Source organism: Miniopterus schreibersii (assembly GCF_964146895.1).
Source record: "Miniopterus schreibersii genome assembly, chromosome: 11".
Classification (NCBI taxonomy): Eukaryota; Metazoa; Chordata; class Mammalia; order Chiroptera; family Miniopteridae; genus Miniopterus; species Miniopterus schreibersii.
This window is the reverse complement of record NC_138111.1, coordinates 2,491,673-2,505,273: the sequence shown is the minus strand read 5'-3', so window position 1 is coordinate 2,505,273 and position 13,601 is coordinate 2,491,673. Positions and strand designations below refer to the sequence as shown.

Sequence of the window (13,601 nt, the reverse complement as noted above, 5' to 3'; positions counted from 1 at the left end):
GAGACTTGCGTTCTTTTTATTTCTACTTGTGTTTTAACCATTTCCTGCTCATCTTCATTCTTCATCCTCTAGCTTAAAAGTGGGCAAATAACTTTTTAACACACACTTCTTAAACTAAAGATTCATTCAACAAGCATTTATTGAGCCCTTGTGTGTCAAGCACAGCTCTAGGTGCTAGGGTGCAATGCAGGGGAAGGGTGGGGATGACAACTCATAGCTGTCCTCCAAGAGCACACACAGAGGGAGTGACAGGCAATGAGCAAAATGAGTAACAATCCAAAGTATGTCTCAATGCTGGAATAAAATCTCCAGACCCACATCCTTTCTCAATCAGTCCAGCCCGTTCTCTGAAGGACTCCTTTGATACCTCTCTAGAGCTTAAAGCTAGTCCTCATTCACAGGTGCTAGTGGGCTTAATCCAGCCACTTTAATTCTCTGAATCCCTTTCCTCACTTATAAGTGGGGTCATATCTGCCAACTTTAGAAGGTTATCGTGAGGATCAAGTGAGGTCTTGCTTTGTTTTCCACAAAGATTGAAATGCTTTATGAAAGTCACTCTGGAGGCCAGCTGCACTTAATCTAAAAGCTTATCCCAAATCTCCATTTTCTAATTTTAGGTGACCCCCAAGCCCAGACCTGTATTTCTAGAGGTGCACTATACCTTTTTACTCCCTGTACAACACTGTAGAATACTTCTGAGGACTTAAAACAAGAATCCAGAGCCCAGGAAATGCCTGACAGTCAGACCCATCAAGCTGCTGAAGGGACTCAGTACCCATGTGATTCATCTACCTTTGTTCCATTCCGTTTTTTCCATTTTCCACCCACTGTAATAACACTTAACAAGGACGCCCTCTAGTGGGCCACAGAAAATAATCACTGAAAGGTGCTTTCAGCCCTTTGTTATTTCCCTCTAAGTAGATACTGAATGAACAACATAGGTTGGCAGCTTCGGAGAGATCAGTGAGAAGGTAACTTTCAATACGCTTACATATGGCCCTGGTTAAAACCAAACTGAACCAGGGACTCAGGCTCCCACCCTTTCTCATTCCCTCCTCTCAAGGGGCATATGGCCTGGCACATGCACTCAAAAAGATGACAGGTAAGCAAATCTAAGAAACACGACACAGCCTACAGAATATTCAGTCGTCTGCAAACTCCTCAAAACAACTAATACTTGAGACAGAAAAAGAATGAGATAAAGTGTCTATTAAATGTTATAAACAAGAAATAGACCATCTAATGAAAAAAAGCCAAACTGTATTTAAAAATTGTCAAATGCAGTGTTCAACATTACTACCATGGAAACTATCCCAGATTTAAACTTTACTAAGTAACCCAAGTAGAGTAGTTAGGGCCTCTGGCAGGAGAATTTATATCTGCTAAGCACTCCTTCAACTGTACTCAGCCCCCAAGTATTACAAAGAACACAAGAACAGAAACAGTGCCTTTTAAAAATGTTTCCCAAAATCTAAATCAGGGAACCATTGTTTAGACATCAGGCAAACCAATGCACAAGAATCTGACCATTTCTCAGTAAGAACTTCAGCATCTTGCCCTGGCAGGTGTGGCTCAGCTGGCTGGAGCATCGGCCCTTACACCAAAATGTGGCGGGCTCCATTCCCAGTCAGGGCACATACTCAGGTTGTGGGCTTGATCCCCAGTTGGGGCATGTGCAAGAGGCAACAGATCGATGTTCCTCACACCAATGTTTCCTTCTCTCTTTCCCTTCTCTCTCTAAAAGTCAATTAAAAAAAAAAGTTAATGCACTGCTACTTCAATTAAAGGAGGAAACCACTTTTATCCCACCTCCATTTTCCATTTTGATTTCATGTTTATCCAAACATTCAAAACATTCATTCTATTATCAATAATTCAACTTCTTACAAATCACCCTCAAAAGCAGGACAGATTAAGGCACCCTGGTGTGGATGCAACTGAATCTATCACTAGTAGGAACATGCAATGGGAAATAAGATTCCAACCCAGCAAAAGGCCGCTTGGTCCCCTTTACCCTTGTTTAACTGCTGGGTTAACTTGACCAACTACATTCCTCAATGCCGTGCTTGTGCTGCAGAGGTGGGGATGGAAGCCAAAACAGACAATCTGGGGTCAAAGAGGCCATGTTTTTTATAGGAGCAATTTCATGGGGCATTGTGTTTTGTGAACTGATGGTAAGTAGAAGACAAAAGATTCTCCACATTATTCCAGGATGGGAGTCCATTGGCTGGAATGGAACACCCCCTACTTCTGAAGACCCAAACCCACCCCCAGTGCTGGGGAGCTGCAGGCAGCCCAAGGGGCAGGTGGCACAGTTCACCTCTCCCAGGCTTTGCCTTGGAACAGAAGAATGCAGGTCTGTGGGCTGGAGGCAGCCCGACGCAGGTCCATGATGAGTTTCCCAGTCCCAGATCTTTGCTGTGCCACACGCAGGACCACAAACCAGATTCTTCACTTTCAAGAGCTGCTCCAGTCAGGTATACAGTCCTGTCCTTCAGAGGCTCCTCCTCATCCCTCCTGTTCCAAAAGTCTCTGCCGCGTTTCCATCACAATCTCTTCCATTATTTCTGGCTTTAAGATGTCTTTAATCTGAAAAAGAAAGGAAAAGGTATTTGTTCAGAGAAGAAACCAACCACAAGCAGACCATCAAGGCAGGCAAAGTGCAGAAACCAAGCATGGTTAACATAAATCTTCTGTTTCTTTCATTTGTTAGAGGCTAAGCATTACGAGATGGGATCTACTAGAACCAGCTTAATGAATCAGCAAGACTCTCTGGGATACAGCTGACAAGAAAAGAGATATTCCAGCACTCACTAAAAAGGGAGCTGAAACTGGAATGGGAAAGATGAAGTCCAGAGGGCTGTTGTCATAAACTTGTCCTACCTGGCACCTTCATGCCCCCAAACCCTTAGGTTAACACTAGACACTGAGACTATTACAACTATCTTGGAGAAAGATCTACCAGACATTTAGGCTGTCCACCCAACCGGTTCAGACCAATGAGCGTGGTAAAGGTCTCTGGAGGGTGTGCTTGCCATCACTGAGAAAACACTGGCGCAAATTGATAAATACGTGACATTTGCTTATAGATCAATGAGGAAACGGAAGCCCTGGTTGGAGTACCTGATGTGGAAGGGATGCCTCATAGCAATATAGGATGCTGGTATCATACAGCATCATCCTCTGAGTCACCAGCGAGACGATGCAGTTCCGCAGCCGGGAGATCACCTCTCGATCAGTGAGGGAGACGGGCTACCGGAGGATGCAAAGGGAAAGGAGAGGGAAATAGAAACAGGACCAAAATAAGTGAAAAGTCACACCAAATCGCAGAAATCACTTATAACTTGGTATCACTCTGAGACTCCACACCAATCAAATTGCTAACACCAAGGATTAAAAAGGTGGCTTCCTGCCCTGGCCATTGTGGCTCACTGGGTGGAATGTCATCCCATATACTGAAAGGTCATGGGTTCGATTCCCAGTCAGGGCACACACCCAGGTTTTGGGTTCCATCCCTGGTCAGGGTGCGTATGAGGCAAACTGGTCGATGTTTCTCTCACTCCCTTTCCCTTCCTCTCTCTCAAACAGAAAAAAAAAAAAGCCCAGCCGCCACAGCTCAGCGGTTGGGCAGCGACCTAGGATCCAGGAGATCGAGGTTCAATTCCCAGTCAGGGCACATGCCCGGGTTGTGGGCTCAACCCTCGGGAGGGGGTGTGTAGGAGGCAGCCAATCAACAATTCTCTCATCACTGATGTTTCTATCTCTCCCTTCCTCTCTCAAATCAATTGACATATTTTAAAAAACAAAAAAGTATATCCTCAGGTGAGGATTAAAAAGTAGGATGGCTTCTTCAGTGGCTCTTCAGCTACCACCCTATAACTTTGTCATCCATTGATTTCATCTCTTCAGAAAGAGGGAAATACAGTGTTCAGGAAACACTTCACACTAACAGGTTACAGCAACAGACACAGCAGGCCCCACCCACCAAGAAGCAGAGTGGAGGCTGAGCACCACTCCGCCCCACTCCATGCAGCAGCCACGTGGTGTCCACGTACCTCCAGGTTTGCAACAAAGCCCCCTGCATCATCCTCCTTGTGCTCAGGGGTGGGGTAGATCCAGATGAAGCCGTTGTTACCGAGAATTACTGAGGCCCCACAAGGCAAGTCATGGAAGTGAGTCTTCTGTCGTTTCACCAGGGAGGGGGAAACCTGGACCAGAACACCCTGACCTAGCTAGAGAAATAATCACAAATTAAGTCACTGTGAGGTCATCAATGAAGGAAAGGAAAAGTGGATAACAGAGCACGTGTCCTAGTTATAGTGGAGCCAGGGTCCTTCCTGTTAACGACTGCTGGTCACCATCTGCACACAGTCATTATTCAGAACACCCTTGGGTGCGCAGGTTGCTGACATAGCCCACAGGTGCCTTTCAACACCCTTCTCCACCACTTTCCTCTGCATCCCCACATTCTAATCCAGGGCTGGTGCGCTGGCTGGTAGAGAAGCTGGAGCCAATGAGGACGTGGGCCCAAGCCTCCTGCAGACCAAGGAGCACTGTCAGGTTGCACCTTGACCCCGACCACCTATCTTGCCCATGAGGTGGGTAACACTGGGCTAGGGGACTGACCAAGGGTGTAATAATAGCCATTTTATTGACTGAATATCTGTCTAAGAGTTAGACTGTCCTGTTTCATTAGTCCACGACCTCCCTTTGTTCCAAGGACGGCCTCTTATAGCCCAATGCAAAGCTGAAGCGCCCTCAGGGAGAGAGCACACAGCAGGGCCTCAGGGCCCACGGTCACAGGGGCTCCTGCTAGAGCCTCCTCCTCAGTAGAAAAAGGGTGAAAATTGTATCCACTACAATGCTACCAGCCCATGACCCTGTGAGGCAGTCATTAGTGGGATGCCAGCCTGTAACCCTGAACTCTGGGGTTTTCTCCAGGTCAGAATCCCAGACTGCTCTGAGGATTCGGAAACGAAGTCTGGGTCAGCAAACAGGAACAGCAGGAGCCAACTTACTTTTCCGTACTTTAGACTCCTCGTGTGCAGAGAAACGGCTCCGTCAGAGAACACTGCCTGGACCTCAGCCTGGCCAGGGTGATGAAGGAACAAACGTCTTCATGCCACCTGCCTCCAGTCCCTGACCCCACCTCTCCATCCTTTCCTCCCACCCCAACAGTCCCACTCGGCAGTCCTGGACCCGGAAGACATCACTGTAACCTAACCCCCCCCCCCCGCTTCCACGTCATGAATATCTTGATATGAACAAACTTTTTCTATTCCCCGGGATAAAAGTTAACGTAGCTAAGAAAATTTGAGTCTAGCTTAAAGCATGGGCGACCATTAGTTACGAGACTCAAAGGAATGACTCAGCAGCTCCAGATGTGAACAAGGACTGGAGAGTAGCCTGGATGAAGGAGCTGGAGAAAGGCTACAAGAGAGCCCAACACTCGATCTAGGACTGCGATGTTCCTCCCATGGGAGACAGACAGTTCCAGCCCCATTTCCTGGCTCCACGCAGAGCATAAAGGGGCTGAGGTGCGGGTGCAGGATACACTGATAAGGTCCCCTTCCTGCAGGAAACCTCTCATCGCCAGCTCATCTTCCGCAGATCTTCTCCTCTGAAATACACACAGACGTGAAACTGAAGTCAGCTCCTCCAGAGATCTCTCTACTGCCTTTTTCTCATTCACTTCGAGACCCCTGAAGGCAGCCACAATACCCACACACTAGTGCAGTAACCTGTGCCCCTCGAGGAAACAAGTGACAACCACTTACGACCTTCCCAGTGCTCCTTCTACCGCCTCTGAAAAATACTCAAACTCCAGACATGATATTCGAACGCTCTGTATCTAGCCCAGCCTACTTTCCCACTGACCCTGGCGGCAGCCCTCCCACCTCCTGCAGGAGCGGCCACCTCCAGCCTGACCGTGTCTTTTGCTCACACATTCCCCTTTCTCTCAGATGTCCTGAGTTCATCACTAAAATTCTATCCATCCTTCAAGGACCAACTCTTGTGCCCATCTTTCCTATGAGCTTCTCCCACGGAAGCCGACCACTCTTTGTACAACCCCACGCTTGTTTTTCGCCTGCCAGGTATTCGCATGTTATCTGCATCCTTAGTTGTCTGTAAGCTTTCAGGAACTCAGTCAAGCCTCCTTTGTCTTGCTTTCTCCACAGAACCTACCACAGGAAGCCTCTCTGAACATATGCTGGGCAGAAGGTAAAGGGAAACTGTGGCATTTTACAAAAGGCTGCAGCCTAGGTGCTGCAGTTGCCTGGAATAAGCAAATGCCACTTGGTTTGTGGAATCTAATCGAAACACAAAACATAACTTTTCAAGGAACAAGTCCACCGTGCAGAGCTGATGTGCCCAAAGAAGAAAAACCATTAGCACCGAGCCTCTGAGAGCTTCTCTCCCAACTCCCTTCTGGGACTCCTCCCCACGGACGCCTCTAGATCTTACCATACACCAACTGCTGCCTACGTTGGGAGACCTGGGCCAAGTGAAAAGCCTACGTGTACGTGTACATCAGGGCAGCAGACTTCAGAGCAGACAAACAGGAGTAAATGGGGCAACCTTGGTGTAGAGCAGAGCTCTCGGCAGCACACTTCACAGGCCACGCTGGAGCCCTTACCAGCTCTCCTCCGGGAAGGTTCATGGATGACAGAAGCAAGACTGAATCCAGCCTGGAGTTGGTCTCCACCTTCCACCTCTTCTGTTGAACCTAGAAACAGAAACCCCACACCTGGACACATAATCCAAGGGCAAACCTCACAACATAAGTGACCAGAAACCCCCAATGTAACAAGCCAACTGTTCACATCCCAGTCACAAATGAGAGCCCAAGGCAATGGCTGCTTCGTCCAAGTAACTTCGTCCACAAAGAATGAGTATCCCATTCGTTAAATCACCAGCTTGCTTTTACTCTGTAAACACCAATACGCCTTTGATTTACCTCTGTGATTCTCCCCACTACGATGTCACCGACTTCACCATTATATCTGAAAGACAAAACAAAAGGGGATCCATCAGTGAAAAGACTTTATTACAAAACCAAGCGCCATTTAAGATTTCAGTGAAACGAGGAGGGCCTTGATCAGGCACCACAATTAGTGAATTCACATAACTATGCTGTTCGGACTTATCCTCAGGAACTGATCATTTCAAACGTTCCTACATGCATAGTCTCCGTTAACTATTTTTTGTTTTTTCGTGTGTGTTTTTTTAAAGCCTTGGTTTGCTTCATTTTCAGAGAACGGATCTTTTTTTCTTTTTAAAATATCTTTATTGATTTCAGAGAGGAAGGGAGAGGGAGAGAGAGAGAAACATCAATGATGAGAGAGTCGTCATTGATCAGCTGCCTCCTACACGCCCCCGAATGGGGATCGAGCCTGCAACCCGGGCATGTGCCCTGACCAGGAATCGAACCAGCGACCTTTTGGTGGATGGGCAAGCACTCTAACCACTGAGCCACAGAGGCCAGGGCCCGTTAACTATTCTTAATCATTTACTACAAGCAGTTTATTAAGCTTGAACCTCTGTTTTGTTAACATGACAATGGTAAGCACAGGATATTTTCTGGTGGGCTCTGGAACACAGATGGGCTCTGCATCAGCCAAGAAAGGAGAGAGGACACTGAGACAGGACGCCACCCAAACCAGTCTACCCACTGTCTCTCCCACCCCCCGGCTGCTCGTCTCAGGCCCCTTTGCTAGCTCTTCATCCCTCTTCTAATGACAAGTGTCCATGCTGAAGGCTCAGTCCTTGGACCTCTTCTCTTTCCAGCCCACACTCACTTGTGAGCTCATACAACCTAAAGGCTTTAAATACCACTGATGACTATACCATTCCCCTGAATTCCACACTCTAGTCAACTGCTGGCTACCCAACATCTCTAGTAGGCAGGATAATGGGCGTTTTCAGATGTAACAAACCTAAAACAAAGCTTTCCAGCAGCCCCCCTCCTGCTTCACCAACTGACCCTCCCCAGTGGTTGCCATCTCAGTAAACTCCATCCCTCCAGCTGCTCAAGCCAAAAACCTTAAGGAGTCTTGGAGATAGAAATCAATCCCCCCCCCTCACAGCTCTAGGACAAGTCCAGCAGCAGATCCCGCTCTACCTTCAAAATATACACAGAAAATAAAAGGCATCCCATTGGAAAGGAAAGCGTAAAACAATCTCTACTCACAGACACAGTTCTGTATAGAGAAAATACCAAAAAATACAAACCCCCACACCTTTTCATGACAAACACACTCAGAACATAAACACAGAATTACTCTCCACTTCTGCTGCTACCACCTTAGTCCAAGCCACCACCATCACTTCGGCTGGTAAGAGTCCCCTAATCGGTCTCTGTAAGCCTGCCCCTGTCCCCCTCCAGTCTCCCCGCAGCAGCCAGAGTGATTTTATTAAAACAGAAGTCAGATCATGTCCCTCTTCTGCTCCACCCCCTCCAGTGGATTCCTCGATTACACAAGTGGAAGTCGAAATACTTATCACAGCTACAAGGCAGGCAGACCACCACCTCAGCTTCTTTCTCTTGCTCACTCTGTCCCAACCCACTGGCCTCCTTTCTGGGGTTAGCCTTTACTGAGCCCTGTGCTGAGTACCTTACGTGCACCTTTTCAGTGAGGTCTATTAAAAACCACGAGGTAGGTTGTGACACTATCCTTTTACAGAGGAGGTAACAAAGGTTTGGAAAGGTCAGGTAATGAGGGGGAACCCTTGACACCCAAACTTACCTATAATTGTCTACACGTTCCAAATCTAGGCCTACAGAATGACGGGGCAGACAGGTGGGGGTGGGAGGTATGGTGCTGCATAAAGGACCTGGTTGTGCAACGAGAATGCCACAAGAAAGAGAATACACACCTTCTGTTCTCACCTGGTTTTCAAAGCTTTCACACAGATCAGCTTGTTTACTCTTTCCACGGAACCAGCCACAGACGCAATGAGTTTCTCTTCCCCCATGTAAGTTCCATGGCCCCTGGTGCAAGAGGAAGACAAACGGAACACCAGGTAACACTTGGGACCAACCTCTCCCATTAAGAACAATGTACTTCTCAAGTTACCAGGCTCCTCCTACCTTCGAGGGGGGCTTCAGTGCTTGCCCATTGCTCTCTCTGCCTACAACACTCCCACTCTAGAAAGCTACATGGACACCTCGGGTCTCCCTCCTCTTACTCAGGTCTCCACAAATGCCATTTTCTCCATCAGGCCTACTTCAACTGTCCTCTTTAAAATAGTCACCCACCCCGCTGCTACCATCCCCAGCATATTCCCAAACACACTCCACTTACCCTACTCAACTTTTAAATTTTTTTCCCACTGCATTTATCACCAAACATCCTGAATAACTTGTTTGTTGTGCTTCTTGTTTATCATCTGTCTCTCCCTGTTTGAACATAAGCTCCACCAGGACAGAGGTCCACTTTGTCTACTGTTGTACCCCGTCCATGCATAACATATGTTAAATGGGTGAACGAAGGACTGAATCTCAAGATTTTCCAGGATCCAATAAGCTCAAACTAAAAGATTAAAGGGCAATTCTGTAAGTGCTGTAGCCCTCTTCTATGGACATGTGCACTCCCCCCACCCCCAAAAAAGATGAAATACCACTACTGTTTATGTACGATGGTGATATAATGGTGGGTTTTGCTTCTTTTCCTAACGATCCCATTTAATCTTCAATACCCTACCCAACGGTTACTGTTATCATTATTTCCCAGATGAGGCGGCTGCCCTTGCAAAGGTAGCACAACCCATACGTGATGGCAGGAGGCCTGGAACCCAAACCGCCCTCCTAACTAACCACACACTGTCCTGCGCTCAGGTTCCAAGGTGTATATTTGGGGGCACAAAACATTTGTTTGCCCCAAGCCCAAACAATGACTGATTCCGAAACCGTGCGCCTGGCTAGGAGGTGACGCGGAGGGAGGCGGCGGCAGGGAACGCCCACCGTCCCTTCCACGAGGCCCCAGCTCCTAACCCTCCCGGGCTTCCCAGGCCTCCCACGAGCAAGGGAAAAGGTTCAAGGGGCTGAGACAAACGCACACGGGGGGGGGGGGGGTCACACAAGATGCAGGGAGAAGCCAGCGATGCCCGTGAGATGTGCTGCGGCTCCCGCGGGGGCTTTAACACCTGGGGACCGAGGCCCCCGTTTCGGCCTGCAGGCCACGTGCAGACAGCCCTGCAACCACCCCCTCGAGGCCGCGAGCCCCCGGGTCCCCACGCACCGCATGAAGCCCGTGTCCGTGGTGATCGTGTCCCCCGGCACCACCAGGTGTTTCTTAGTCTCGCGGCCCAGGCTCTCACTCACAGGCTTGCGAGCGACCGGGAGCCTCATCTCCATCGCCATCTTGGCGCCAAACGCTTGCGCAGGCGCGGCCCGGCCCGGCTAAGCGCCGCGAGAACCCGCGCCGCGATTCCCGGCCGCCGCTCGGAGGCGGGGCGCAGAGCGGCAGCCAATGGGAACTCACGGTCTGGCGGCCATGATTACTACTGGCAACAACTAGTTTCACTTAAGGGAAGGAAGGAGCGGAGTAGCCATTTTTACTACGGGCACATCTGCACCCGTGGAGTAAGACCCCACGTTGGATGGTGTTGGGACTTTTTACTCACACGGGCTCGTCGTCATCATCCAGTTGGTGGCTAGAGATCGTTGGGAAACGCACCTCTGCGTTTCCTTCCACCGCAGGTCCGGAGGCGGGAGCTACGGAGAACATTATTGGGACAGAGAGAAGAGCCCCGCCCTCGGCGCTCCTAGCACCGCGCTATCCGGCCTCACGGCCGCCGCCATCTGCACCTCCAGGCGGTGCTCTGGGTGCTGCTTCGGCGCTTCCACAGTCGCTGATTTACTCTCTTTTGTGCAGTCAGCTAAGGAAACAAGCAAGCCTTGCAAGGCAGGTGCGTGCGGCAGGGAGGGCAAGTGCACACGCAACAGGGAGACCTTCGCTTGTGTTTCCTTCCACGTGCATGGAGCGCCGTGTGTGCCAGGAGCTGCCCCGAGGACTCGTGGCGGACAGACGGACAGGTGTACGATGCACGTGAGGCTCTACCTGCCCGTCCTGTTGAACGGGTGCGATGCCCCCGCCCCTTCTCCCCACCCCCACCACCCTTGCCCTGCACGGGTCGCAGCAGTCACCACAAGCCTCGGGATGGGAGATGCTCCTTCTTCACGCACGTGGACCCTAAAGAGGGTTAGAGGAAATAAGCTGCATCAGCCCCACTCACCGCGTCCTCAAAATCAGGCTTGCCGCCTGCTGGAGACCCATCAGACTAATTGTTTGATAAATCTCCAAAAAAGACATCATTTCTTTCACCTAAGCAACAAAGCTCCTGACTGCAAGAAAGGGAGAGAAGGGCCCCTCTGTTGAGTCCGGCCTTGGCCGTAAGAGGGCGGTAGCCTCCTTGGAGCCAGCCAGGGCGCCAGGCCTGGGAATCCCGGCTGGCCCAGGGTGCGATTCATTCTTCAGAGTTCAGTTTGATCGGAAGAGGGATGGACATACCCTTCACCCCTCCCATTCGCACAGCGCTCACATTTACAGAGCCTGTCACAGGGGGATTATGGCTACTGTTTAGTCTGTCCGGGCTGCTGCAACACAATACCGTAGCCCGAGTGGCTTATAAACGACAGAAATCTATTTCTCACAGTTTGGGAGGCTGGGAAGTCCCGGATCTAGGCACTGGCAGATTCGATGTCCGGTGTCCGGTGTCTGGTTCACAGATGGCTGTCTTTCCATTGTGTCCACACATGGCTCAGGGAGTGAGGGAGTGCTCTCTGGTCTCTTATAAGGACACTAATTGAATTCATGAGGGCTCCACCCTCATGACCTAATCAACTCCCAAAGGCCCCTACCTCTTAATACCATCACCGTGGAGGTCAGGATTTCAAAATATGAATCTGAGGGGGGTTGCACACAAACATTCAGTCTATTGCCCATACCCTTTTACAGAAGGGGGGAACCAAGGTCCAAAAAGGACTAGAATGCCCACAGCAGGTGGTGGCAGGGTTGATGTTTCTGCCAGCTGCACCTGCTTTCCCCCGGAGCCTGCACCCTCACCGACCCTTCTGGAGGGCCTGGTCCTTGGCTGAGTACTGTATAAACGTCGTGTTACTTGGTCCTCACACTCGGCCCATCTGGAAGGTAGGCACTGCTGTCCCTGACGGTAGTTTAGGGTCGCTGAGGTCCAACAACAGACCGGCAGCTGGGACTAGAAGCCAAGACTCCAGACTCCGTGCTGGTGGTCCTCTCTTCACACCACGGAGACAGCACAGCGAGCACCTGGCAACAGAGTCACATCCCAGAGGGGCTTGTTAGAAACAGAGATCTCTGAGCCCAGACTTGGACGCCGAGGTTCTACAGTGGTGGGGGCCAGAAGTCGGAGTGTGTGTTTTTACTGCCTCAGTGATTTTAATGACTGATCAGACCTAACGTTCATGGATTCCCACACATCCATCTACCTCCCCGCGTGTGTATCTCCAAGACCACCCCCCCAAAACGATCAACCTCATCTCTCACCTGGGTGTCACCTCCTAGCTCATCCCCCTAATTCTGTGTCTGCTCCTCCTACCAATGAATCTCCATACAGTAGCCAAAGGGAGCTTTTAAACACAGGATCAATTTAAACCACTTCCCTGCTGAGAAGGCTTCTGGTGGCTTCGCTTTACACTGAGCATAAAATCCAAACTCATCATTTTGGCCCCTGCCCATCTCTGACGTCACTCACCTCCTAACCTGCTCCCCAACTCACCACACTACAGCTGGAAGCACTGGTCGCCCCTCGGTCAGTCTCATCACCACCCCTCTCTGCATGCAGTTCTCTTCCCCCAGGTCCTTGTGTGGCTGGCTGCTTCTCCTCACTCAGGTCTCAGCCCAAAAATCACTTCCTCCAGGAAGCCTTCCCTGACCACCTTGTCTGGAATAATCCTCAGTAGTCTCACACTCTGTGCCACTATCCACCGTCCCTAATCACTCCAAGGCCAGGTACTAGAGAGCTGGGCGCAGCGCCCGGGGCTCAGAGCCCACTGAAACTGTTCAAACTAGCCGGTCCTGCAGCTGCTCGCTCTGCCTCGCCCACTCCTTCCCGTGGAAACTGTAGTAAAGGCTCTGTCCACATTGCCTCCTCGCTCCTCCGCCCCTAGTTGTCCCCACCGCTTCCCCGTGTGGCCCCGGGGGTGTGCCCTGCCTCTAGACTCTAGAGGGTTGTGAGCAGAGCAAAATTTTCACCACGATTCGGGTCGGCTCGTCCCCGTGTCTCCAGCAGGGGGAAGCGTCTGTAGCAGCCCGTCATTAGACGCACTTGGTCTGCAATTGCCGCTGCTGCCACCAGGTGGGTTCCGGACACGGCTGAGCTCCTGCGATCTGCAGCTGGGACTTACAGAAAAAAGCTGTTTAGATTTTTACCCAGGGCCGCGGCCTTCTCGGCCCTTCGTTAGGAATCCAGCATGGCTGTCAGAGCGGCAGGGCCGCCGGGCCAGGAGGGTTTAATCTGCGTCCAGAGGGAATGGCTTCAGGGCAGAGCGCTGTGGCTAGAGGCCTGGGTGGGGGCTGCAGTGGGAGGATGGTAATGCGGGGCCGCCAGAGGCATCAGAA

At 50.5% G+C, this 13,601-nt stretch overlaps 1 protein-coding gene across 1 annotated transcript; it reads right to left on the bottom strand.

Moving 5' to 3' along the window:
- Positions 1 to 1,189: 1,189 nt before the first annotated feature.
- Positions 1,190 to 10,388, bottom strand: EXOSC2 (exosome component 2). Its single transcript, XM_081152392.1, has 9 exons — positions 10,242 to 10,388; positions 8,891 to 8,992; positions 6,959 to 7,004; positions 6,638 to 6,727; positions 5,555 to 5,620; positions 5,019 to 5,087; positions 4,056 to 4,232; positions 3,124 to 3,252; positions 1,190 to 2,589 (listed from the first exon to the last, which is right to left on the bottom strand). Exons 1-9 carry the CDS (start codon positions 10,361 to 10,363, stop codon positions 2,509 to 2,511), a joined length of 882 nt encoding a protein of 293 aa, XP_081008518.1. The 5' UTR covers positions 10,364 to 10,388; the 3' UTR covers positions 1,190 to 2,508.
- Positions 10,389 to 13,601: the final 3,213 nt, after the last annotated feature.